The following is a 24,728-nucleotide window of genomic DNA, read 5'->3' as shown; positions in this document are numbered from 1 at the left end:
AGAAAATGTATTAATCGTTCGGATTTTGATGGCACTACTGCACTTTTTAGCCACTCTACACACAGTGATGACCCACGAGTCTATATCGAAAATTTGGCACAGATTCTCTTTCATCGTGTTGTTGATTTTATCGATCCTCTGGGATATAGCTTTGTGATAAGGTCATCCAGTTTGTGTTCAAATGATGTGAGATGTCAGCAGTGAGAGTGTGGAGTGTGTGCGTGGAGTGGCTAGTGCCCCCCAAAACCACTGGACGAGCAATACAGTCAGTGCAGATGAGCAGACTACAAGTAGAGCAGTACATGCTGACCAGTATAGGGACGGGTGAGATGCACACATTTGTAGGCTCCGGCGTTGGTTTGACAGTAGCCAGGTCTTTGATAACAATCAACTTGTGTTTGGCCAAAGTCTTCATTTGTTTGTGAGCTTGTACACAGAATGAGCACAGGAAATCATCGCAGTCGACGCAGAAACAGCTGCAACCACGACTATCAGGACACTCTCCGCACACAGAGCGCCTCTTATCAGCGTGCCAGGCCAACGTCTGTAGTCTGACAACATGGTGTAGTCAGTTAGCAAAGATGAGGGGCCATTCGAAATATTGTGATTAGTTCTACATTCTAGACAGCAGATGACAGTTTGCCTCTAGGCTTTGTGTTGGCTTCATCAATCTTGACCAGACATTGAGACACAATGAGTGAGTGTTCACAAGGCAGCAACTTTGGGTGCTTGTACTGCACTGCTGACAGTTGCTTTGCTTGCCATTAATGATGCAACAGAGAAACTTTGTGTCCACACAAATACAACAAGTTAATTGACACACAACAATTACAGTTGTACAACACACTTGCCTAACTCAACAACATAATTATTTGTAATGTTTTCTGCTAAAGTGTGTTCAGCTAAAGACAAGTTCAAAAGGAAGGTAACCACTGCCTTCTGAATAAGAAAACTCGTAGTTTTCTTCTAGAACTGAATCGTCTGTATCATAATTCCACGTAATATCCATCGTGTAAAAGTTAGCGCTCCCTCTTTTACTAGGACGATTACGTAGTTCACCAATTCTTCCAACTTTGCTATCCCCAGTGTTATCTTTCGTCAAAGGTCGTACAATGTCACCCTTTCTCAGAAAGCCTCCAATTTTAATCAGATCACCATGCGTTCTATGCATGCGTGGTGATGACGTTGGAATATCCAACCATTGATCAAACAGCTTCACCTTCAAATAATGGTATCCAATGTAGCACGGAGTGAACTCTAACCTCCACGTTTTGCTGTCCACTGCCTTGACCTCCTTCAATGGAAGCTCTCGACGAAAGCTACTGTATTCTACTCTGAACTCTGCCTTTGGAGGGGGCACCACTGGGATAGTTACTTGTATTACCATCTGATTTCTGACGGTAGAGTGAGTCCAACCAGTCACCTTTATCTTAGATGGGTTGAATTCTGACACTAGTGTTTCAGACTGGAACATGGATTCGATATCGTTTACAGCCATAAAAAGTGGTACAATTGCTGAAACTTCAGTAGAGGTCACTGTAACCCCTGACAACACACTAGCAGCCTTAGCAACCATTGCCGTTCTGGCAGCCGGTTCGTGGCATGAAAGCGTTTTCCGTACAAACCGTATACAAGACTTGAGCGTATTTAGTTCACCAGTAATCATCTGTTTTTGTTCATTACTTTTCTCCAAGCTGGTTGCCAGTTTTTGGTCGACTTGTGCATGTGCATTGGCCCTCAGCTGTTCTACAGCTAACAAGCACTTGTCTGCTATTTCATCGATAGCTTGTTTCAATTTCATTGGATTCTCTTTCATCGTTTCTTGAGCGTTGTTGATTTCATCGATCCTCTGAACTCTTTGAGATACAGCTTTGTCTGTGTTTTGGATAAGGTCATCCAGTTTTTGTTCAACAGATTTGAGTATGTCAGCAGTGAGGGTGTGAAGTGTGTGCGTGGAGTGGCTAGTACTAGCAATACAGTCAGTGCAGATGAGCAGACTACAAGTCGAGCAATACATGCTGACCAGTAGGGACGGGTGATATGCACACGTTGTAGGCTCCGGCGTTGGTTTGACAGTAGCCAGGTCTTTGACATCAATCAACTTGTGTTTGGCCAAATTCTTCATTCGTTTGTGAGGTTGTACGCAGACTGAGCACAAGAAATCATCGCAGTCGACACAGAAACAGCTGCAACCACGACCATCGGGACACCCACCACAAACAGAGCGCCTCTTATCCAACCCAGCACGCCAGGCCAATGTCTGTAGCTCCCACACCATGGTGTAGTCAGTCATCAAAGATGAGGGGCCATTCGAAATATTGTGATTAGTTCGACATTCTGGACAGCAGATGACAGTTAGCCTATAACCTCTAGCTCTAGCTCTAGGCTTTGTGTTGGCTTCATCAATCTTGACTAGACATTGGAGACAGAAAGAGTGCCCGCAGGGCAGCAGTTTTGGAATCTTGTACTGCTCCAAACAGATGTGACAGGTAGTATCAGCCACCTCACTGCTAACAGTTCCTTTGTTTGCCATTTTGCCTAAACCACAAAGGAAGCCAAAACAATTATGTATCATTGAAACCAAATTAGTGCTCTTGTACAAACATGGGCATGGGCGTAATACTGGGTAACTTGGACCCCTCAACAATAACGATATGCTCTACCGTATAATCTGGTTAATAAGCGCACATCAAGTAATAGGCGCATACTGGTTAACAGACCTAGAGCCTGGATAGAAGGCGCATGGTTTTCCACAGTTCTCTGCCCAACAACTGGTCTCCACACTTCTTTATAGATGTTAACTCTCTTTCACTACCGGTAGTTGTGTTACTGCTGTCCTGTCAGATATGACTATAGACCTTTTGCAAACAAACAATTGAGCTAGCTAATGGATTTGCTTCCTTGAAATGTCATGGGCGTCTATAAGCGCATCCGGATTATAGGCGCATAGAGGCCTGCTCTTTTAGCTATAGGCGTATGCGCTTAATAACCAGATTATACGGTATGTAGATTGCATTGCAAAGTACAGTCGTGATTATTGTAATGATTATAAGTTGCCGAATCAATCACTAAGCGTCTAAACTTGTCTGGGGGCTACTCCCACACCCCAGCCCTCACGCAGTCAGTGTGCCGACTATGAATGGTTGTTAAGCACGTATCAGGGACTCCCACAAAAGCAATCGCTAATTTAAACACAAGCTCTACAGAGTATATTGTAAAGAAATATCAGTCCATCCTGGGGAGCTACATGTACTGTGCAACTGCTATTATATATTTGTTTTAGAAAACAGTTAATAACCGTTCACCACCCCCTCGAAAGTGTTAATGCTATCTGTACTGTAACACAGATGCTTGATTTTACTTGGTCATACACATAGGCCTCTAGTATGAAAATCGGAGTAAATTAAGATACACATTAGGCTCTATCTTCATATAAACCCTACCGTCAATATTCACTTCATGAGTTTTGCTCTCATTTTTTGGTGAGAATTATGCTTGTCATAATAGGCACCTTTATAACAATAATAGGCAGGTTTTGGAAGTACACAAATCATAAACATTTGTAGGCCTGATGGTAATGAAAGTACTGATGGTTAATTATCTCCTTGGCATTCTGATAAAGTCATGTGGCCATTATTTATAGTTTGATGTTACACTTGTGTGGCGATGACATGAGGTCAATGTTGTGCATTGGAGGAAAAATGCGGGAATAATAGAAAAGGATAATAGGCTGAATAGCATAATAGGTAATAATTATCTCGAGCATAATCAGACATGGCACGATAATTTTTTGTAGGTAATTTTAGCTAAATCTAAGTATCACGTGCAGTAAACTAATGTCACGAAACCACAGCCACTTATAGAATCATATCTAATATGCTGACTGTGCAACACAAGTATGTCACGTATATATACACGAAGTTTGACCAATCTATTTTTCTGTGCAAATGTGAAGACTCGCGAGTCTGATGCATTCTGCACAGTAAGTAGGTATGCAGTACTGACACTCTAAATCACTCATTCTTTACACAACGACATATGACATATCACATGACAGCCCACCCACACACATTCCAAATAAAGCGTACAATAACTGAAACTATAATTATACATAAAGAAACAATCTATTTATGGTATAGGAAAGATAATTGACACACAATAGTATACAGTTGCACAACATATACTTACCTAACTCAACAACTGATTATAATGTTTTCAACTAAAATGTGTTCAGCTAAGGACAAGTTCAAAAGGAAAGTAACCACTGTGTCCTGAATTATAAGAAAACTCATAGTTTTCTTCTAGAACTGAATTGTCTGTATCATAATTCCACATAATATCCATCGTGTAAAGGTCAGTGCTCCCTCTTTTACGAGGACGATTACGTAGTTCATCAATTCTTCCAACTTTGCGATCCCCAGTGTTATCTTTCGTCAAAGGTCGTACAATATCACCCTTTCTCAGAAAGCCTCCAATGTTAATCAAATTACCATAATTTCCAAACATGTACTGTGATGACGCTGGAATAAAAAAGCATTCATCAAACAGATTCACCTTCAAAGAATGGTGTCCAATGTAGCACGGAGTGAACTCTAGCCTCCAAGTTTTGCTGTCCACTGCCTTAACCTTCAATGGAAGTTCTCGGCGAAGGCTACTGTATTCCACTCTGAACTCTGGCTTTGGAGGGGGCACCACTGGAATAGTTACTTGTATTACCATCTGATTTCTGACGGTAGAGTGAGTCCAACCAGTCACCTTTATCTTAGATGGGTTGAATTCTGACACTAGTGTTTCAGACTGGAACATGGATTCGATATCGTTCACAGCCATGACAAGCGGTACGATTGCTGAAACTTTAGTAGAGGTCACTGTAACCCCTGACAACACACTAGCGGCCTTAGCAACCATTGCTGTTCTGGCAGCAGGTTCGCTACATGAAAGCGTTTTCTGTACAAACCGTCCACAAGACTTGAGCGTATTTAGTTCACCAGTAATCATCTGTTTTTGTTCATTACTTTTCTCCAAGCTGGTTGCCAGTTTTTGGTCGACTTGTGCATGTGCATTGTCCCTCAGCCGCTCCACAGCTAACAAGCACTTGTCTGCTATTTCATCGATAGCCTTTTTCAATTTGATCGGATTCTCTTTCATTGTTTCTTGAACGTTGTTGATTTCATCGATCCTCTGAACTCTTTGGGATACAGCTTTGTCTGTGTTTTGGATAAGGTCATCCAGTTTTTGTTCAAAGGATTTGAGTATGTCAGCAGTGAGGGTGTGGAGTGTGTGCGTGGAGTGGCTAGCGCAAGCAATACAGTCGGTGCAGATGAGCAGACTACACGTAGAGCAGTACATGCTGACCAGTAGGGACGGGTGAGATGCACACGTTGTAGGCTCCGGCGTTGGTTTGACAGTAGCCAGGTCTTTGATATCAATCAACTTGTGTTTGGCCAACTTCTTCATTCGTTTGTGAGGTTGTACGCAGACTGAGCACAAGAAATCATCGCAGTCGACACAGAAACTGCTGCAACCACGACCATCGGGACACCCACCACAAACAGAGCGCCTCTTATCCAACCCAGCACGCCAAGCCAACGTCTGTAGCTCCCACAACATGGTGTAGTCAGTCAGCAAAGATGAAGGGCCATTCGAAATATTGTGGTTAGTTCGACATTCTGGACAGCAGATGACACTTTGCCTGAAGATAGCTCTAGCTCTAGCTCTAGGCTTTGTGTTGGCTTCATCAATCTTGACTAGACACTGGAGACAGAATGAGTGTCCACAGGGCAGCAACTTTGGGATCTTGTACTGCTCCAAACAGATGTGACAGGTAGTATCCACCTCACTGCTAACAGTTCCTTTGCTTGCCATTTTGCCAACCACGCCTAAACAAAGGAAGCCAAAACACACTAGACTACCTATCACTAATAAAACTCCTGCTAACATATACATCAGCCACGACTACCTATCACTAAAAAAAACTCCTGCTAACATATACATCAACCAACCACGCCAACAATGATAATAATTTGTATCAACATTGAAACCTAATTAGTACTCTAGTACAAACATGGGCGTAATAAAGTACTCGGTGACTTTGCAGTTTGCCCCCTATATACAATGAATGTATGCTCCTCATGTAGATTGCATTGCGAAATACAGTCATGATTATTGTGAACGATTATTAGTTGCAGAATCACCAATCGTCTAAAATTTGTCTGGGGGCTACTCCCACACCACAGCCCTCGTGCAGTCAGTGTGCCGACCATGAATGCTAGCAAAGTGGAAACTTTCCCCGTTCTAAAATAAGAAACTGACAAAATCATAATGCAACACAGGAGAGGGGATCGAATGCCACCACCCTTATGTAATACGAACAGACAATCCTCCCTCCATTTAAAACGTTTTCTGTACGTTCCCCAAAGCTCAACTACAATATAACAGAAAATTTGGCGAGTACCGTATAGCACTGTTTTCATCCTACACGAATTGTTCATTATCTGCTATAACGTGCAAAAATTGAAGGCGTGGCCTGGGAATGCTTCCGGTAAGCAGTCAACCCACAAACTTTATTTAGAGGCGATTCCACGAAATTTACTGCCTCGAAAATGTCACGCTATACGGTATTATATGAATGAGCCATTTAAACCGAATTGGAATTTTCAATTTGACGCCTCAAGCGTGGCTACTACAGCAATGACGTTGCGTCCATCGGTAAACTTTAATTTGGCGGTTTTTAATTGGCAATCTTTGGTAAAGTTTGCCAAATGGCCAAATTTTTCCGTTATATAATACGGTATTGAGCATTGATGTATTAACCTGTCAAAATAAAAAATAGATTGCTTTTGGGTCCAAGTTTCTTTGCGTGGGCTAATGCCTTAGTGCAAATGACCTATTTCGAAAGCTAACTTTGATGGTTGTTAAACACGTATCACAAAAGCAATCGCTAATCTAAACAAAAGCTCTACGGAGTATACATTGTAGAGAAATATCTGTCCATAAAACTGTCCATCCTGGCGAACTACATGTACTATTATTTATAATTATATTTGTTTTAGAAAAACAGTTAATAACCGTTCACCACCCCCTCGAAAGTGTTAATGCTATCTGTACTGTAACACAGATGCTTGATTACTTAGTCATACACATAGGCCTCTATAGTATGAAAATACACATTAGGCTCTATCTTCATATAAACCCTACCGTCAATATTCACTTCATGAGTTTGCTCTCCATGCAGGTGTGCATCAAAAGTCTTGACTCAGACAACCAATACCCCACTCTGGACTGGCAGAGGGCTGCTTCTCGCTCTATGGTGGAGCAGTTCCTCAACCTACCCATATGGATACAGGTGTGTGTGCATGATACATTGTACATGTAGATGTATGCACAGGTGGATGGGTGTGGGAGGGCTGCCTTTTGCAGTGTGTTGGAAATCTATACCCACTATTAGTTGGGGTACGTGTGTGCCCATGATGTGTGTACATGTGTTGTCCATGTGGGTAGGTGAGAGTGTTTTGATCAGAAAGTACATCTGGTAGTATAGGTTTTAAGTGTGTGCTTTCATATACGGTATAGCGGGTAATTTTCGTGCGGCAAAGTTTTTGTGGTTGAAGATCTGACCACGAATATTTTACCCATGAATGAAGCGACCTTGCCTACCTTTACCTGTAGTGCAAACAGCAACCACGCCCACGAAATGTCTCAATATTGCTGAACCACGAATATTTTGTCCCCGAAAATTACCCGCTATACGGTAGGCACAAGCGTATACACTCCTGTTTTCTCAACTGTTTTCCTCAGTCTGTTCATGTTCTCTCCATGCATGCAGAATCAGCTCTACCAGGCTCGCTATGCCCACATTCCCATTGGCAACCTCCCCTCAAACTTCTCCCTCTTCGTTTCGGACGTATTTTACTCTCGTCACCTGACTAGACACAACCACATCCTCTGGGTCTCCCCATCGGACAATCCTGATCTTGGAGGTGCGTTATAATATCCGATCCTTAATTGTCAATGTAAGATTATAGTGGCTACATTCGTGATAGGATAAGCAGGCACATGTGAGTTTCAAATATTAAGGGGATGATTTCCAATTTTTAAAGGGGTGATTGATAGGTGCAAGTTGGAAATTTCCTTGCTTCAAGACGGTGAAAATCAACAGCCAACCCAATAAACCATGATAAGTACAGTACTGCAAAAAAGAACCATTTGGGTGAAGTAGATTATAAGTAGATTATATATATATAAGTAGATTGATAAAGATTAAGACTGTGTGATCAAACTTCCCCCCCCAGGTCAAGAGGGCGATGATCAGCGGCTGTGTATGGACAACGAAGAAGGCCGGAGCATTGAGATCAATAACCCAGGGGCGTATCCCACCTGCTGCATAGAGCTCTCTCTTGACAACCTGGCAGTCAACACTGTACTGCAGTCTCCTCACATCAACGACTATGAGGGCGGAGCTGCTAGCACTGTCAGTTTTGACTGGGTCCCACAGGTAGGTGCATTGTGTGACTAGTGAATGATAAAGCTACGTATTTAATGATACCGTATTAGTATAAACTGAGTTATTTTCGTATGGTGGAATTTTCGTATGTTTCATATTGTAGAGCATCATACAAAATACGAAATTATTCTACCGCTATATACGTACGTTCAACGTAACTATCCTAAGCTGTACAATACGAAACATTAAATGGGCAGTAAATGTGCACCAACAAAAATTACCTTTATACGGCACTGTGTATGTGTATGTATCTCTATGAGAATTAAATAACGGACCTCTCAGTGACTACCGTATAGCGGGTAAGTTTCGTGGGATACAAATTTTTGTTGAACTCGAGAAACAGTGGTTTTCGTGAGTAAAAATTTCATTTAGTCTTGTTGCCTAGCTGCACTGCATTCCCACGTTCCGGTAAGCCACGCCTACGTTAAAATTTCATGGAGGTCAGCTTGTCCACGAAAATAACGAATATTTTACCCCACGAAAATTACCCGCTATACGCTAATCAGATTACACTGTTTGTAATAAGCGTTTTCTAAGCAAATTCAGTGATCTGAAGTACTAGTGCAGCACTTTTATATTGATTTCATAATGCTCCCACCCGAATCTAATTTAGAGCAGCCTCTGATAGGAACTATACAGTCTCGTTTAGAGTGGCCTTATGTAGTGTTTTGATACTGATAGTAAAAGTACTTTGTAGCAGCATTGTCTGGCTGTATCTAGTTAAAAGGTTAACTAGTGTTAAGTTACGGTGTTTCTGAATCCTTGTCTTTAGCTGTGAACGTCGGTACCTAAGAGGGGAGTCACTGCATGGCTTCCCATTGGTTGCTTTGTTTGGGTCCATGTTGTACATTGCTATAGTGGTACCAGGAGCCCATAAGAGAAGGAGCGGCTAACTTCAACGTACACTCGGGGATCACATCTCGTAATTGCCGGTGAAACCGCACTTCCTTGTTTGGAAGCGACTAAGTGCTTGCAAACTGCAGCCCTGTATTGCGTATAACACGTGTAGGGTTTCAACCACTTAAGTGACTCTGCATATATGGAAATGCGGTCATAACCACTTACGAGATGTGATCCCCGTAGTCAGCCGCTCCTTCTCTTATGGGCTCCTGGTGGTACTCATATTGACATATCAGCATGGGGAGTCACTGCATGGCTTCCCATTGGTTGCTTTGTTTGGGTCCATGTTGTACAGTGCTATAGTGGTACTCACATTGACATATCAGAGTCATCGAGTTATTGAAATGGAAGTCTACACTCTCTTGTGTGTGTGTGTCACTATGACATTGTGCAGGACATTAGGAGACTGAGGAGAGTCTGTGTGAAGGGGAACAAAGTTAAAGTGTAGTGTGGTGTTTGAAAGTACATTCAATGCTTGTTTATTTAGTGATTACAAACATTTGACTAGCTAATAAAGTCACGTAAAAAAAGGCACTGTATGCAATATTTTACTGTTTATATTTGAGTGTGTCTTGTTGAGTCACGTAGGTTATCAATGCTTTAGTGTAGAGTACTCTTCCCCCTGGTAATCTCTGGGGTCAGATCTGTCATTGTGGGGGTCACTCTGTCCAATCGTTGAATATTCACTATCTCCAGTATTGCTTTCTAGTGTGTGATAATAATTCTCTCTGCTGGTGTCTAGCGTACTGTACTCTTCGTTGAATGCAGGAGGGGTTGTATGTGGATGTGGTATAGACAAACCCCTACGGCTGATGACGTCATAGCTGTGCCCAACCCCCTCGATAGTGTCAATGACCTCATAGGAGGGTCCATGAGAGCTGTACATGGTGTGTGGGACAATGGTGCTACCATTATACACTGGGTTGTTGATGGGGTCACTCGTAGAGGTAGACGCTGTGTGGGTGTGGCCTTTGCATTTCCTGTGAGAGTGTGCAATATCTTTTGTATGTTATTCTTTCTTAGCTTTCTTCTTTCTTAGCTATCAGTTCACTATTATCATTAAGGCTTGCATTTAGACTTACTTGTTCATTTTTCGCTGTAAGTAAACACACGTTCCAATCCATCCAGTGACAACAACCACTAGAGCAACTGCTAATAGACCAATGAGTGCTCCTAATGTCACAATAGTGCTCTTGATACTGCTCTCTGTGGAAGCTCCATTATTTGGTTGTGGGGTTTCGGTAACTGTTATTGGTTGCTTGTTGTTAGTAATTATCTTATTGACATTGCCATCTTGTTCAGTACTTGTTAGGATACACTTTGCAATCGTTGACATAGGTTTTAGTGTTGGTGTTGGAGGTTGCTGAGCTGTTACTGTGACAATTATTTCGTTGACTGAAACTGCACAAGCATCAGTAAAAGGAAGACACCTCACTCCAACATCCATTAAGTGATTGCATCTTGATGGAGCAGATGTTATTATTAGTATACATTCCTGATCGTTACTTCCCGTACTTGGACAGGTGATATCACACAATGGACCACTACCCTCTCCAAAGTTGCTAAGAGTGGCATCTATATATGAGGATAGAGTGTTAAATATACAGCGTACAACCATTGCCTTACTTAGAGTTGGGTACCCCAGTCTACTGCACACTAGAGCAGCTTCTCTCTCTGTCCATCCATCATTGCACACTGTACCCCAGCGACCATTGGAGCACACCTCCACTCGTCCTTCATTGTAGCTGGAGCCATCTACCAGTCTTAGGGATCCTTCTGTGCAGTCTATACAATTATACAATAGATATAAGGGACATTTTGGAAAGCAGAAAACGTACTACAAATCAGTCCAGCAACTCGATTACTCCCGGATATGTATATCGAACTGGGTAAACAGTCTGTAAACTTCTCAGCCTCATTGTTACAATTAATTTTTTCTGTTACAGTCTCAGCGTTTGCCATTAGCTGTACAGTGCCCATTGTGACATCTGAAAAAGTATTATAGTGAACAATGGGCAAATTGTCAATGTAATGATACTCTGGACGAACCAAAGCTATGCATCCTATATATGTTCCTAGTGTATATCTGTAGCTTACCAGTGTAACTTGTGCCCAGTTCTCTACAGGCTAAATTTGCTGCTGTGAGATTATTTGTCCAACCATCTTGAGTGGCTATGTAGAACCAGAAATATTCGTTATCGGTTGTTTGAAGGCACAGTTGAACAGCTCCCTCGTTTTTTATGCTTCTTGGACCGATCAATCTTATTTTATCGTGATCTTCAGGAAGACAGCTCTCTGTAAAGCAATATACAATATACAATTGTTACAGTCACTTTGTTATTGTAGTACCTACCTGTTGATGTCCCTCTCTGTAGTGTCAATAGTAGCACACTGATTTGAAACAGTAGCCTCATGTCTGATCACTTATTGCTATCTCTTCTAGAAATCACTTCTGTCAACGAAGCCTAATACTGGAGTTTGCAGAATCTTTTCATCACATAAATGAAAGTGTTGAGTACTGTGCGTTCCTTATATGGGATACACTTAAGGTTACGGTATAGTGTTTCCACCCACGCATCAAACGCCCGGTAGGCCAGGAAATGTTGAACAAAACTTATACAAAAGAATGGGTAGGGCGACACGAAGGTAAATGTTGGTGATCGAGTTGCAGCTAGCCGTCAGCTTGTAGATACATCGAGCAAGTTTGTAGATACTAGTTTTAGTTATTAGTTTTTGTTGTTAAAACGATCTATGCCAAAAAATTTAAGTCTAAAATTAATGGTAGCAGTTTCCTACACTTTTCATTTTATTTCTGCAAAAGTGTAGGAATTATGCAAAGGAGGAGGTACGACAACATCACGTGCGTGGACAATGAAATGTCATTAACATGCAAGATGTTGTTAATTGTTTATGTTGATTCTGTCAATAAAACCATGCACAAGGGCGTATCAACCACTGAAGGCGCTTTATATAGTTTTCCTATGTTATTCTCAGAGTAAACAAAATTAATATTCAGACATGCAGTGCATATTATTATGCGTATTATATTCCGTTGTTGCTATGTGCAATATGTAGTATGTACTTTTGATGTCTGATATCAAAGGAAATGCAGTGCCAGTACATATATGGCATATTGGGCAAAGTGATCTTTTGAGACCAGATCCCACCCCCACACAATACTTCAAATCGTTGCTTTTATAGGAACACACTCTACATGACCAGGTTCTCCCCAGGCCCTTTCAGCAAAACGGGCCGCTGACGTATTCATGAAGTGTTTTGCGCAGCTACATGTATAGCTAACCAAATTAATATAGACCTCCGTAGAAGACCTCTGGATGTCTGGCAGGTCTCTATGAGAAATAACGGACGTATCAGTGACCAATCAGATTGCATCGTTTGTGACTTGTAATCGTATTCTAAAAGAATTTATGGATCTGAAGTACTAGTGCAGCACTTTTATAATGATTTCATTATTCCTGCCCGCATCTAATTTACAGCAATTTCTGACAGGAACTACAGTCTCATTCGGAGTGGCTTTATACATTGTATATGCAATGCTTTGATACAGTAAATTGTAGCATTGGTTAGAGTCAAATTATAGATGTCTATAGTTGTAAGTGTCGGTCTAAGAGGGGGGGGGTTGAATTCACTGCCTTCCCATTGGTTACTTTGTTTGGGTCCATGTTGTACAGTATATTTACTGGTACTCACATTGACTTATCAGTTGTCAAGTTATTGAACAAGAGATAAAGTTTATCTTACAACAACTGCGTATACATCCATGTATATATACTGTGTGTTCATTTAGTGATTACAATGCTTATAATATACTTGAGTGTCACTGTGTCTTGTTAAGTCACGTGGGCTATCAATGCTTCAGTGTAGAGTACTCTTCACCTTGGGGGGGAGGGGCGGGCACCTCGTAATCTTGAGGGTCACTTTGTCCGACCATTGAATATTCACCATCTCCATTGCTCTCTAATATGTGATAATTATTCTCTCTGCTGGTGTTTAGTGTACTGTACTCCTCGTTGGATGCAGGGGGTGTGGTATGTGGGTGTGGTATAGACAAACTCCTACGGCTGATGACATCATAGCTGTGCCCCACCCTCTCGTTAGCGCCGACGACTTCATAGGAGGGTCCGTGAGAGCTGTACATGGTGTGTGGGGCAGTGGTGCTAACACCATATGCTGGGTTGTTGAGTTGGAGGGTGGGGTCAATCATAGAGGCAGGTGCTGTGTGGGTGTGGCCTTTGTATTTCCTGCGAGAGTGTGCAATATCTTTTATTATAGTTATGTTATTCTTTCTTAGCTTTCAGTGATCATTATAGGCTTGCATTTAGAGCTTACTTGTTTATTTTCTGCTGAAAGTAAACACACGACACAATCCATCCAGCAACAACAACCACTAGAGCAGCTGCCAATAGACCAATGAGTGCTCCTAATGTCCCACTAGTGTTCTTGATACTGCTATCTGTAGTGGCTCCATTATTTGGTTGTGGGGTTTCGGTAACTATCATCGATTGCCTGTCGTTAGTAGTCATCTCATTGACATTGCTACCTTGTTCACTGACAGTACTCATTGGGGTACACTTTGCAATCGTTGACGTAGGTGTTGGTGTTGGTGTTGGAAGTTGCTGACAATCGTAAGCTGTTACTGTGACAATTATTTCGTTGACTGGAACTGGACAAACATCAATAAAAGGAAGGCACCTCACTCCAACATCCATTGAGTGACTGCATCTTGATGGAGCAGATGTTATTATGGGTGTACATTCATGGTCATCACTTTCCGTGTTTCGACAGGTAATATCGTACAATGGACCACTACCCTCTCCAAAGTTGCTGATTGTAGCATCTACGTGTTAAATAAGAAGATAAATATACAGCGTACAACCATTGCCTTACTTAGAGTTGGGTACCCCAGTCTACTGCACACTAGAGCAGCTTCTCTCTCTGTCCATCCATCACCACACACTGTACCCCAGCGACCATTGGAGCACACCTCCACTCGTCCTTCATTGTAGCTGGAGCCATCCACCATTCTTAGAGCTCCTTCTATGCAGTCTATAGAATAAATGACACTTAGTATAATATTTTGGAACACAGGAAACGTACTGCAAATCAGTCCAGCAACTTGATTCCTCCCGGATATGTCTATCAAACTGGGTAAACAGTCTATAAACTTCTCAGCCTCATTGTTACAATTAATTTCTACTGTTACTGTCACAGCGTCTTCCATTAGTTGTACGGTGCCCACTGTGACATCTGTTTACTCAAAATTATAGTGAACAATGGTCAATGTACATGTAATGATAATTCATCCTGTGTTCCCAGTGTATATCTGTAGCTTACCAGTGTAACTCATGCCCAGTTCTCTACAGGCTAAATTTGTTGCTGTGCGATTATTTGTCCAACCGTCTTGAGTGGCTATGTAGAACCAGAGATATTCATTCCTGTTTGTTCGAAGACATAGTTGAACAGCTCCCTCGTTTTTTATGCTTCTTGGACCAGTCAATCTTATTTTACCCCAATCTTCACGAAGACAACTATCTAAAAAGCAGTAAAATTTCACAGTCACTTTGTTATTGTAATACCTACCTGTAGATGTCCCTCTCTGTAGTGTCAATAGTAGCACACCGATTTGAAACAGTAACCTCATGTCTGATCACCTATTGCTATCTCTTTCTAGAAATCACTTCTGTCAACGAAGCCTAATAGGTACCTTGCATGTTTATTTTGAGTTATTCTCGGAGTAAACAAATACTCAGATGTGCAGTGCATATTTTTATGCGTATTATATCCTGTTGCTATGTTGTTGCAATATGCAATATGCAGCATATATGGCACTGAATGTAATATTCTGCACTGACCACAAAGCCTTGGGGATTATGATATCTAAGAGTACATGTAGTATTGACGATTTACATGGCATTCTCTTATGCTGCATAACCCAGGCCCACAGTAGAACCATTTAGTCCAGTACATAATGATCATATATCCTACACCCCATCCCCATCTCTCACACACATGCAGGCATCCCTTGAGGAGTTAATGGAGGGTACTGGTGCGGCATCCCTGACTGTGTACGATGAAGCTGCACTCTGTTCTAGTGCCTTCAAAGTGCTCAGGGGATTAGTGCACACCTGGCTCAACGAGGTCTCCACACACCACAACCATTACGCTGACCTACAACTACAGCATTTTTATCGGTGGGTGGTCTTATCGGTGGGTGGTCTTATCGATACCAGAAAACGTTTTTATCGTAGTACATACATGATTGAATTAATAACTTAATGAGTTACCGGCAATTACCCTTTATTATGCCTCGGTGTGCATGCGCAAGCAAGGTATACGGTAGTGTGTGTGTGTGTCTGTCTGTCTGTCTGTCTGTCTGTGTAGACTGCTACAGCTGCTCAAGGATGAATGAAGTGCAAGTCTATAGGCTTCTAGTCATGTATTCTTGGATTTTTATTCGAGGATTTGAAAAATAATGCTTCGTTCTTGAGTTATGCCTAGTTTTGCTTACTTGGAGTGCCATTGCAGCCTTTTCGGAAGAGCACGTAGCCAAACTTGTTTACCGAATGTTGCTACTCTACTTAGTAGTTAGCTCTGCACTAAAACGCTAGCTATTGGTAGTTGCAAGAGTGAGAAGAGAGCTGCAAGGCGCTGCTGATGGCAGCCATTAATTTTATACTTAAACTTTGGCATCGATCGTTTTTAACAACAATCATGGTCGATCATTACCCACTCTTTGAGTTTGCATGCAGCATGCAAATTAAAAAATGTTCATCATGTGTATTAGTAGCTTTATGTTATGTAGCTTTGGCATCTCCACCGAGGCATCAGCACCTGTGGTGCTTTCATTAGAAAAATGTTTGTGTTTATGACTGTAATCTAGTATGTTACATATACATATGCATCACAAGAGTGGTACTACTCTTGTGATGCAACACACACACACACACACACACACACACACACACACACACACACACACACACACACACACACACACAGTATTTCTTAAAAAGATATCACAATTAACCTACCCCACTCATGCACACGTTCACAGCTGGCTCCGTTCCCCCACTTCCCTTATGTATGAGCCTGCTCTCTGTCGAATCGTCCACAAGCTGATGAAAAAGCTGTTCATGCAACTCATCGGGGAGTTCAAACGTCTTGGCTCCACCATTGTGTATGCCGACTTCAGTAAGATTGTCGTGTGTACCAAAAAGAAGTGTGTGGAGGACGCTAGTGCATACATCGAGTTCATACTGGGGAGCATCCGGTCACGTGACCTCTTCCACAGTATCCAGATTGAGCCCACCACCTGCTGGAGCTATCTCTTCTGGATGGATCAGGTGAGCTCGACTGTTAAGTACTGTGCTGCTATTAAAGACATACACAGCACAAATTTGGCAAACATTTTGAGTGCCCATGTTCGTAATTTCTGCCCTACCAATTAATGTATTTATACGATGTAGTTACTTGCACTCATCTGCACCCAGTACGTTGGGAAATACCTACATGTACCCTTGCCAAGCTAAAAGGTTAGACTGTTGTAGGAACTACAATACAATTCTACTACTTTGCTACGAACACCTTCTGCATGCCCTACATATGTGCTAACAATATCTTTCTCTTTCCTTCATTCAGGAGAACTACGGAGGTGTGAAGGTGAAGCTGCCTCGCTCATTGCTGGAGGTGTACCGAGATCCAGAGGAGGCACCAAACGACGAAGAGAACAGTGATGAAGACATGGATAGTGAGGAGGTCGAGTCAGAGGGTGTGGTTGATGGTAAAGGTATCCAACTGGACATGAACTGGAACATTTGCAAGTACCTCCCTGAGGCTGGGTCCTGTCAGGACTGGTTCAGAGTAAGTGCACCTGCAGGTTTATGTTTACTACATGTATGTATATCCACCATGGATAAACCTAGATAGATTGGGACGGGTTGTAATAAATAAGAGACGGAGACCATGATTTCCACCTGAAACGAACTCAATTGTACATGTTTTGAAACAATTAAGCTCAGATTATGCTGCTTTTAATAGTGCATTCCCACAAAGCTGTTCTCAGTGGTATTTGATGGTTTGTAGGTTGGTGATCCTTACCACAAAGGTTATCCCTTGGTAATTGAATTAATTTTAGACTTAAATTTTTTGGCATAGATCGTTTTAACAACAAAAACTAATAACTAAAACTAGTATCTACACTGTTGTAGTAGTAGTACTTTTTAGCAATGCTTCAGTACTGCATTGGGAAGCACATATATAGTATCACCGTATTGTATCTCTTACTCTGTTCACAGTACTATATTTACATCAGGCTTAATTCGATCTACATGTAAATGCCGTAGACACCTCCAAAACAGGGTCTAACTATTCTTATTTTTCAGGTGCTTGTGGCCAGTCATGTTCGAGACCTGTATGTCCATGCCGAGGATGAGCGCGCAGCTCGTACCCCCGGTATGGCTACCCCCGTCAAGAAAAGGCCACCTCTGAGCAGCCAGACTCAGTTTGTGCCCGACCCCACCCTCACTGCCAGCTCCGTCTCTTTTGCTCAGCAGAGGATCGAGAGTGAACTCACTGATAAACTCTTCACGTGAGTTTATGAGTAGATTACGTGTTTAACAGTACGTACATGTATTTGTATTTGTGGCCATGCAGTCCCATTCTCAATTTGTTTCCAAATTATACTTGTGTCCAAATTGTGGCAATGGATTGTGATTTCTGGTAGATCTAGAGGGTGTACACTGCGTACACTGCATGTACATTGTTCGTAGGGTGGGGAAATGTAGACTAACAGCTAACAACTTACTAATTAACTGTGGTGTGCAATCAAAGAGCTTACAGTAAGTGCAGAGAGTTTATGCAAAATTTTTGGCTTTTAGTTGACTCAGGGTTAAGTGCAAGTTCTGTTTTTGTGTTCCTAAATTGTATACATGACTTAATTGTACTTGCCTTTTTACCCATGTACATTTACATATATGTTTTATATAGGAAGTTAATTTATCTACATGCACATGTACAATCATTTGTGTGTGTGTACGTATGCTGCACAGTCAGTTAGCCGCCTTATTGCATCCACAGGATAACTCAGAAAATCCACCAGACTCTGGGCAGTGGAGAGAGTAAGAAAGGCGGTAGTGACGACTTGTTTCCCCTCCTCCCTGGCTCACATCTACACCTTCACAACCCAGCACTCGAGTTCGTCAAATCCATCTGCAAGGTGCGTTGTACATGTACGTGCCAAGTTCTAGCCTCGACACCAGTCTATTTTTCTCTAAAGTTCTAGAAAATGACACCAGTCTATTTTCCTCTAAATTTCTAGAAAACAACACCTTACGTACTCTACTATGAGTATGACATGGGCCTGCCTGCCTAGGTCCTTTCCCTTACACACTACATCCTTAGGATGTGCTGGATATTGGTTATGGTGCTAGGAAGCAAATTAGAATCCACAATATGTTGAGAAGCTTGAGGCTAGTCATTTACAGTATTGGTGGGTGCATGGACGGTCAGTATCCACACTAGAACATTAACCCTATGCTACTTTCAATTGAAATGTAGCTACATGTATGTATTTACTACACTAGCTGTGGGTCAATATGCATCTTGTTTATACTAGTGTGGGAAACAATGATTGGGAACAAATGGGCAGACATGTAAAATTAAAACGCTGTCCAAAAGAATATTAACATCTGTGGATTCCATATCTCAGTGAAGTGATTGATCGAATTAGACAGATGTAGATTTCTAGGTTAATAATTGGATGTAATTACTAATATGCTTTTGCCTCACTATGTGTACACTCTTCATTTCCCACGCCTACTCAGGTGCTGGCTCTGGACTCTAGCACAAGACATCAAGTGGCAAAGTTAAGGTACATGTATGTAGTCAGTACATGAGAATGTGGTTTTGTGGTTATCATTATTTTGTTGGAGTCACTGAAAGATCTCCGTAGACTGGTTTTTCGTGTAATTATAGCGAGTTACAAAACAGTTTAAAACTTATTATACATAGGGGAGAATGTTAAACGGATTAATTTACTACGAGGCTGATTTGTACATAATCATGTCGATACTACTCTAAAGCAGCGAGACCAGCTGCCATACATTTTTCTATGTAATGTGAGGGGGACTAATAGCCATAGAATCCGAATACACATTATCTGATCCCACTTTTGGGGACTACATGTATGTAGCAACATTACATCACTTCAAGCTGTAATAAACGATAGGGAGAGAGAGGGTGTTGATTGCAGTATAATTATACCGTGGATCATAATTATTATGTATGCGGAAAGTAACGTGACTTCCTTTGTTAACCGACCAATCCGAGTGCCTGGAGCCGCTACTTGCTTCGAGGCAGCAATAAATTCTTGCCAAAATTGTCATTATTGATCACGTGTTTCAGACAGAAAGTCGCGTTATTTTCCGCATACATCTGATGCACGGTAATACATACATGTATATATACTACGTGTTGGATACTCTAGCTCTCTTTCTTTAATTATGGGTTCTTGGAGTACTTATCCTCAAGCAACTTATAATTATGGTTACCGAGAACTATACATTGTAGCTCGTTTCCCTGTTAAACACACTCAAGTGGAATCTCTCTAATTCCAAGTGTCATGGTCAGACTTCCTTTAGTATGCCCTAGCTGCAACCTGATCTTTCCCACAATGTGACATCATCCATCTCTAACCCCCCTATGTACATGTACGAACATGTAGCCGTAGCCTGGTGTCTGTTGTGTTTTTAGCAAGCTATAGTTGTGGTCAGTGACCTCCTTCATTACAGCTGTTTTATATTCGCATATTTCCCCCACATACATGTATCACATGTTTTGTTTTTGTCGGTTTTCCCACACTTCAAAGCATACGTACATATATCTACTTGGTAATTTTGCAACAAACATGTATAGTTCACATTGGTGATATGTACATGTAGTCAGTCCTTGGGATACTGCAGCTATCCCTTTAGCTTCTAAATCCCATTGATTCTTCAAGTTTTGTCCATTAGGATCAGACGTTATACTCACGTGTACAATGTCACCTTAGGTCTATGCGCCCTTACAGTGGATTGCAGTGCACTTGCAACAGAGAATTGCCTAACAGCAAAACCACAATAATATTTTATTACTAATAGCCTAAAACCCTAAACCTGTATCTGTATAGGCTTATAAATATATCTGGGAGTGGCTTAGTGGTTAGGGTGGTGCCTCCGTAGATCATATGATAGATAAGGTGTGGGTTCGATTCCCTCTTGGGGGACTTTTCTTCATTTCTTTACAAATCAATAAGTAATTTCCCTAACTTTTGAATGCATCATACTCCTGTCAAGTACATAATCAAGTTGGGGCGTCGCCCGGTTTCTGTGAAACGAAGTTTCACAGAAACCGGGCGACGCCCCAACTTTCCCTTTTTGGTAGATTAGGTTCTCTTCTCAGATATGTGCTAGAATTATTCATTTTGTAGAATCAGAAGTGACCGAAATAACTAATTTCCCCTTTCAGTTTTGGCCCTGATTAATGATAATATTATTCATATCTAACAATCTAAATTGTGGTTTTGCTGTTTGGCAATTCTCTGTTGCAAGTGCACTACAATCCACTGTACTTACGTACAGGTAAATGCATATAGTAATGGCTATGTGTAATACAACAAATGTATAAATATATAATGCTATATTAAGTATATGCGCGCAGTATAAAATTATGCTTTTTGGCTAATTTAGGTGCTCCAAAAACGTTATGCGATAGCAATTAACTTATTGCTTTGATTATTTTAGTGCCAAATTGTGCAGTTCTTGAATAAAGCCGAACAAATTGTGCAGTATACAATGTGAGATGAAAGTCGCTCGCATCAATAGCATTAGTTTATTATGTATCGTGCATTAATTTCTAGCACCTTGGTACGGGATATCTGGGTGTACCGCCTGGTTGTACCGCCTGGTTATTATTGGCGCATATAGTGATGTTCATTGTTAGCCAACAGTGTACACAATATGCTGGTCATAATAACCTCACGAATTATGTCTACATGCATGTACACATGTATAATGTACATGTACATGTTACCGCAGCTAGATTGTCAGTATAATTATGTTTAGTTTAGTATAAACAATGAGAGAGGAGTACACAATTAGGGCTTACTGTATGGAAATATGCCATGTGGTAATAGACCAAATCACATGTGTTCCTATCGTGGGCTACTCCAATCGTGACAAATTAGTCATGCATGGTCTCTTCGGCTAATTGTTACACACGTATCTTAATTGCTTCACCTAGCTGTGCAGTCTGTAATTCAATAATCACCCTGGTTACGATTGATTGCATCTCGTCCCCATAGACGTGACTTACTGAAGCTGATTGGTATCAGAGAGTTCTCCCCCGAGGCTAAGTTTCAAGACCCATGTCGATCCTTTGTACTCCCCGAGGTACGCACCTACATGACTATTGGGGCTTAATTACTATACAGTACCGTAACCTATGTCATGTGAAATTCTCAGACTGTTGATCTTACCTTAAGTAATCAAACGTGGGCTTGTACACATGTAGGGTAACAAAGAGGAAGTTTCCTTTACTATCACTAATGAATGGCAATTAAACTTTTTATTGTTTGGAATTTCTTAAGACACCCATTTATAACTAATCTACAAGATCTTAGCTTAGATAAACCACGGTTTCATTTAAGTGTATTGCATTCCGTGGTCACATCCGTGAATGTTTGTGGTGATAATTCCGCTCGTACCCATTCCATTAATACCCTTGCATTACCTTATACGTGGTCACGGCTTGTGATAGAGTTACTGTTATCTGAAGGACCGAACATGTTTGTTTGCTTTCCTGTGTAGCCATAACCTGTGTCTTGTTTAATTAACACTGCTTCATATTAAGCATGTGTACGGATTGATTACAGGTGATCTGCGATGACTGTAATAATTGCCGAGATCTGGATCTGTGTAGAGACTCCAAGATTGCATATAATGAGGAGCTGGACAGGTACACATTAGGGGTTAGAATGCAGTGTGCATTGCTGTGTACGAAGCACATCAGTACACGCACCACCTATTCCTCAACACATAGCCTTATTATCCCATTTATCTCAATGCCAGCTTTCCTTTGTTTAGTACGTACGTACGTTAATACGACATACATGCACCACTACCTATTCTCCAACATATTTTAATACCCTTATCCCATAATAATTATCTCAATACCAGCCTTCATGTAGTATGCATTGTGAATACCACACATGCAGTATCATACCCAAATGAATGCACATGCATGCCTACTAGTGTGTACATATACGTACAATGCACTCCCTCACTCACTCACAGGATGGAGTGGTGCTGCTCCCACTGCGGCACCCCGTACAACAGAGACCTGATAGAACAGAGCCTACTAGACACGGTGCAGAAGAGATCTATGTCCTTCGTCCTGCAAGACCTGGTCTGCACAAAATGTCGTGGGGTGAGTACACACTGTTGTTATATGAGCCTCGTTACACATGCATGTACATGTACGCCCTCTTTCCATTTGTACATTATCACATGCACGATCATCAAAGGTAGAAAAGGTCAATGCCTAATTCTGTGTTTGGCTTCATTTATGGCAATAATATGAACCTGCTGTACTATGTAAATTTCCCTGTAATCAAATGTTATGCCACATTACACCGACATGTATATACGGGTAGGACCACTAATTTTGTGTGTGTTCGATCTGTTTACCAGCTCTACCAGTAGCCCACACACTGTGTGCTTTAGTGTGCACTCTCCCAGGGTGATTCAATGGTGGTCTTAATGCATACATGTAACTATATCCAGCTTCTTAGCCTTGCTGAATAGCAGTGGTGGGTGGTTGACTATAGTTTGTTGATTTTTAAAATTGCCATTTTACGAAGGGTTCTACATGATTTTGTATACTATAATTAAGTACCAATGTATTTTTTTTCACGTGGCATAATAGTAAAACAGCAATTAATTTATAGAATGCAGTGTAGTGGGTGTATGAATGTCTGTGACAAGTCTGGCTCACACTATCTCAGTTATGGAGTATCTAGTGTTTTTAAGATGTGTATTCTTCTCAAACTCACCCAATTCAATACCAGATGGTAATCATGGAACTGAAAAATATAGGATTTCTAGTGGGAATTTACTTTTACGTCTATTCACTTTAGTTTGTTTGAAGTGAGTTTATGAGGCGTGTGCTTTGAGTACATTATTTTAGTCTATCAATTGTGACATCTCATCACGGCAACAGTAGATAAGACTCTTATCTACTTTGATCATGGTTATCATTGGTTGCCGAAGTATTTCCATGACCGGGGTGATCTCAACACCAGAAATGCAATGGGTTGGTCGTGAGTCACAGTTTATTTAACCCTTTCCACCGTTCTGAGTGTATTGTCTGTGAATTTGTTAATTAGGGATGGGCCGTAATACCACTATAAATTCGTATCTAGACTCACTTATCTGAAACTGTTGTAAGTGCTATCTATCCCACATGATGTTTGTTTGGCGCATTAGCGTCCTATTTGTAAATATGGCTTGACCGAAAATTTAATGTGGACGTGTACGTAATTATCAGCTTATATGTACATAATTATGTATGTTCAGTTTATACTATTTTTTTGGATTCAAGTCAGCTGGTCATGCATGAGATTATAATCAGTATAGCTACAGCTGTTCACCCACTCTGTGTAGGTGGTGTTTGCGTGGTCAGAAAAGTAGTGGTCACATGTGCCCCTATAGCCATTTCCTACTCTGGGAATAATTTTACATCCTTGGACACGCTTAGGTTTTCAGTGTGTGTATGATATCACCTCTGTTTATAGCATGATAATAAGTTGTCCTTTTACCCTATTTGGCATTAGCTATAGCTAAGAAACAGAAAGGGGCATATAGGGCTGTGTTGAGATTAGGTCAAGCCGGTTACCTGGGAAATGAAGCGTAGCCTATAATCAAATTTGGTTTTGTACAGAGAAAGCCATTTTATGTTTGTTTTGCCTAGGGCTATTGTCTGTAACCCCTCTATTATGTCTTCCATGTACTAATATAATTAAGAATTAAGACTACAAGTGAAAAAATGTGTACATTGAACAACAAAGTTAAACGCTGTTTGTTGTCCCCTTGCAGGTGAAAGAAGGGAATATGGCGAGTTATTGCACGTGTGCCGGTCAGTTCACTGAGACACAGCAACAGGAATCATTCATTGAGCAGATGACCACATTCAGGAACATTGGAAGGTGAGGGTGGGGCAGGAACAAGTTCTAGTGGCTCAGAGAGCAGTTAAATCTTAGGGCATGCAACTT

General features: G+C 41.3%; 5 protein-coding genes across 6 annotated transcripts in view; 1 reads left to right on the top strand and 4 right to left on the bottom strand.

Annotated features, from left to right (window-relative positions):
- The window catches only part of LOC135344601 (neurotrypsin-like), a 51,711-nt gene extending 36,268 nt beyond the window's left edge, over positions 1-15,443 (bottom strand). Inside the window, exons 1-6 of one of the 2 annotated variants that reach the window (XM_064541836.1) lie at positions 15,005-15,443; positions 14,759-14,956; positions 14,522-14,671; positions 14,312-14,470; positions 13,754-14,261; positions 13,140-13,665 (exon numbers count right to left, since the gene is read on the bottom strand). In XM_064541836.1, coding sequence (XP_064397906.1) covers positions 13,272-13,665; positions 13,754-14,261; positions 14,312-14,470; positions 14,522-14,671; positions 14,759-14,956; positions 15,005-15,065 — 1,470 coding nt within the window. In that variant the 5' untranslated portion in view covers positions 15,066-15,443 and the 3' untranslated portion in view covers positions 13,140-13,271. Of the gene's footprint in view, positions 1-13,139; positions 13,666-13,753; positions 14,262-14,311; positions 14,471-14,521; positions 14,672-14,758; positions 14,957-15,004 lie in introns of those variants that run through there. The other variant, XM_064541837.1, reaches the window with a different exon arrangement.
- The window catches only part of LOC135344561 (DNA polymerase epsilon catalytic subunit A-like), a 77,195-nt gene that overhangs the window by 52,035 nt on the left and 432 nt on the right, over positions 1-24,728 (top strand). Inside the window, exons 29-41 of the mRNA XM_064541786.1 lie at positions 7,235-7,345; positions 7,826-7,979; positions 8,292-8,494; positions 15,440-15,615; positions 16,479-16,767; positions 17,063-17,284; positions 17,806-18,011; positions 18,500-18,638; positions 19,246-19,292; positions 21,762-21,849; positions 22,332-22,414; positions 22,753-22,885; positions 24,553-24,662. Coding sequence (XP_064397856.1) covers positions 7,235-7,345; positions 7,826-7,979; positions 8,292-8,494; positions 15,440-15,615; positions 16,479-16,767; positions 17,063-17,284; positions 17,806-18,011; positions 18,500-18,638; positions 19,246-19,292; positions 21,762-21,849; positions 22,332-22,414; positions 22,753-22,885; positions 24,553-24,662 — 1,961 coding nt within the window. The remainder of the gene's footprint in view (positions 1-7,234; positions 7,346-7,825; positions 7,980-8,291; positions 8,495-15,439; positions 15,616-16,478; positions 16,768-17,062; positions 17,285-17,805; positions 18,012-18,499; positions 18,639-19,245; positions 19,293-21,761; positions 21,850-22,331; positions 22,415-22,752; positions 22,886-24,552; positions 24,663-24,728) is intronic.
- LOC135344592 (E3 ubiquitin-protein ligase TRIM56-like) lies at positions 668-2,885 on the bottom strand. The gene has a single exon (XM_064541825.1). The coding sequence runs from the start codon at positions 2,573-2,575 to the stop codon at positions 899-901; it is 1,677 nt and encodes a 558-aa protein (XP_064397895.1). The 5' UTR covers positions 2,576-2,885; the 3' UTR covers positions 668-898.
- LOC135344590 (E3 ubiquitin-protein ligase TRIM45-like) lies at positions 4,106-6,066 on the bottom strand. The gene has a single exon (XM_064541822.1). The coding sequence runs from the start codon at positions 5,944-5,946 to the stop codon at positions 4,231-4,233; it is 1,716 nt and encodes a 571-aa protein (XP_064397892.1). The 5' UTR covers positions 5,947-6,066; the 3' UTR covers positions 4,106-4,230.
- LOC135344617 (scavenger receptor cysteine-rich domain superfamily protein-like) lies at positions 9,948-11,386 on the bottom strand. The gene is made up of 4 exons (XM_064541870.1): positions 11,242-11,386; positions 11,030-11,188; positions 10,486-10,978; positions 9,948-10,383 (listed from the first exon to the last, which is right to left on the bottom strand). The coding sequence occupies exons 1-4, from the start codon at positions 11,381-11,383 to the stop codon at positions 9,996-9,998; spliced, it is 1,182 nt and encodes a 393-aa protein (XP_064397940.1). The 5' UTR covers positions 11,384-11,386; the 3' UTR covers positions 9,948-9,995.

This window comes from Halichondria panicea, chromosome 11 (genome assembly GCF_963675165.1).
Source record: "Halichondria panicea chromosome 11, odHalPani1.1, whole genome shotgun sequence".
In the NCBI taxonomy this organism is placed as follows: Eukaryota; Metazoa; Porifera; class Demospongiae; order Suberitida; family Halichondriidae; genus Halichondria; species Halichondria panicea.
The sequence above is the reverse complement of the archived record's forward strand: the minus strand, read 5'-3'. Positions and strand labels throughout refer to the sequence as shown.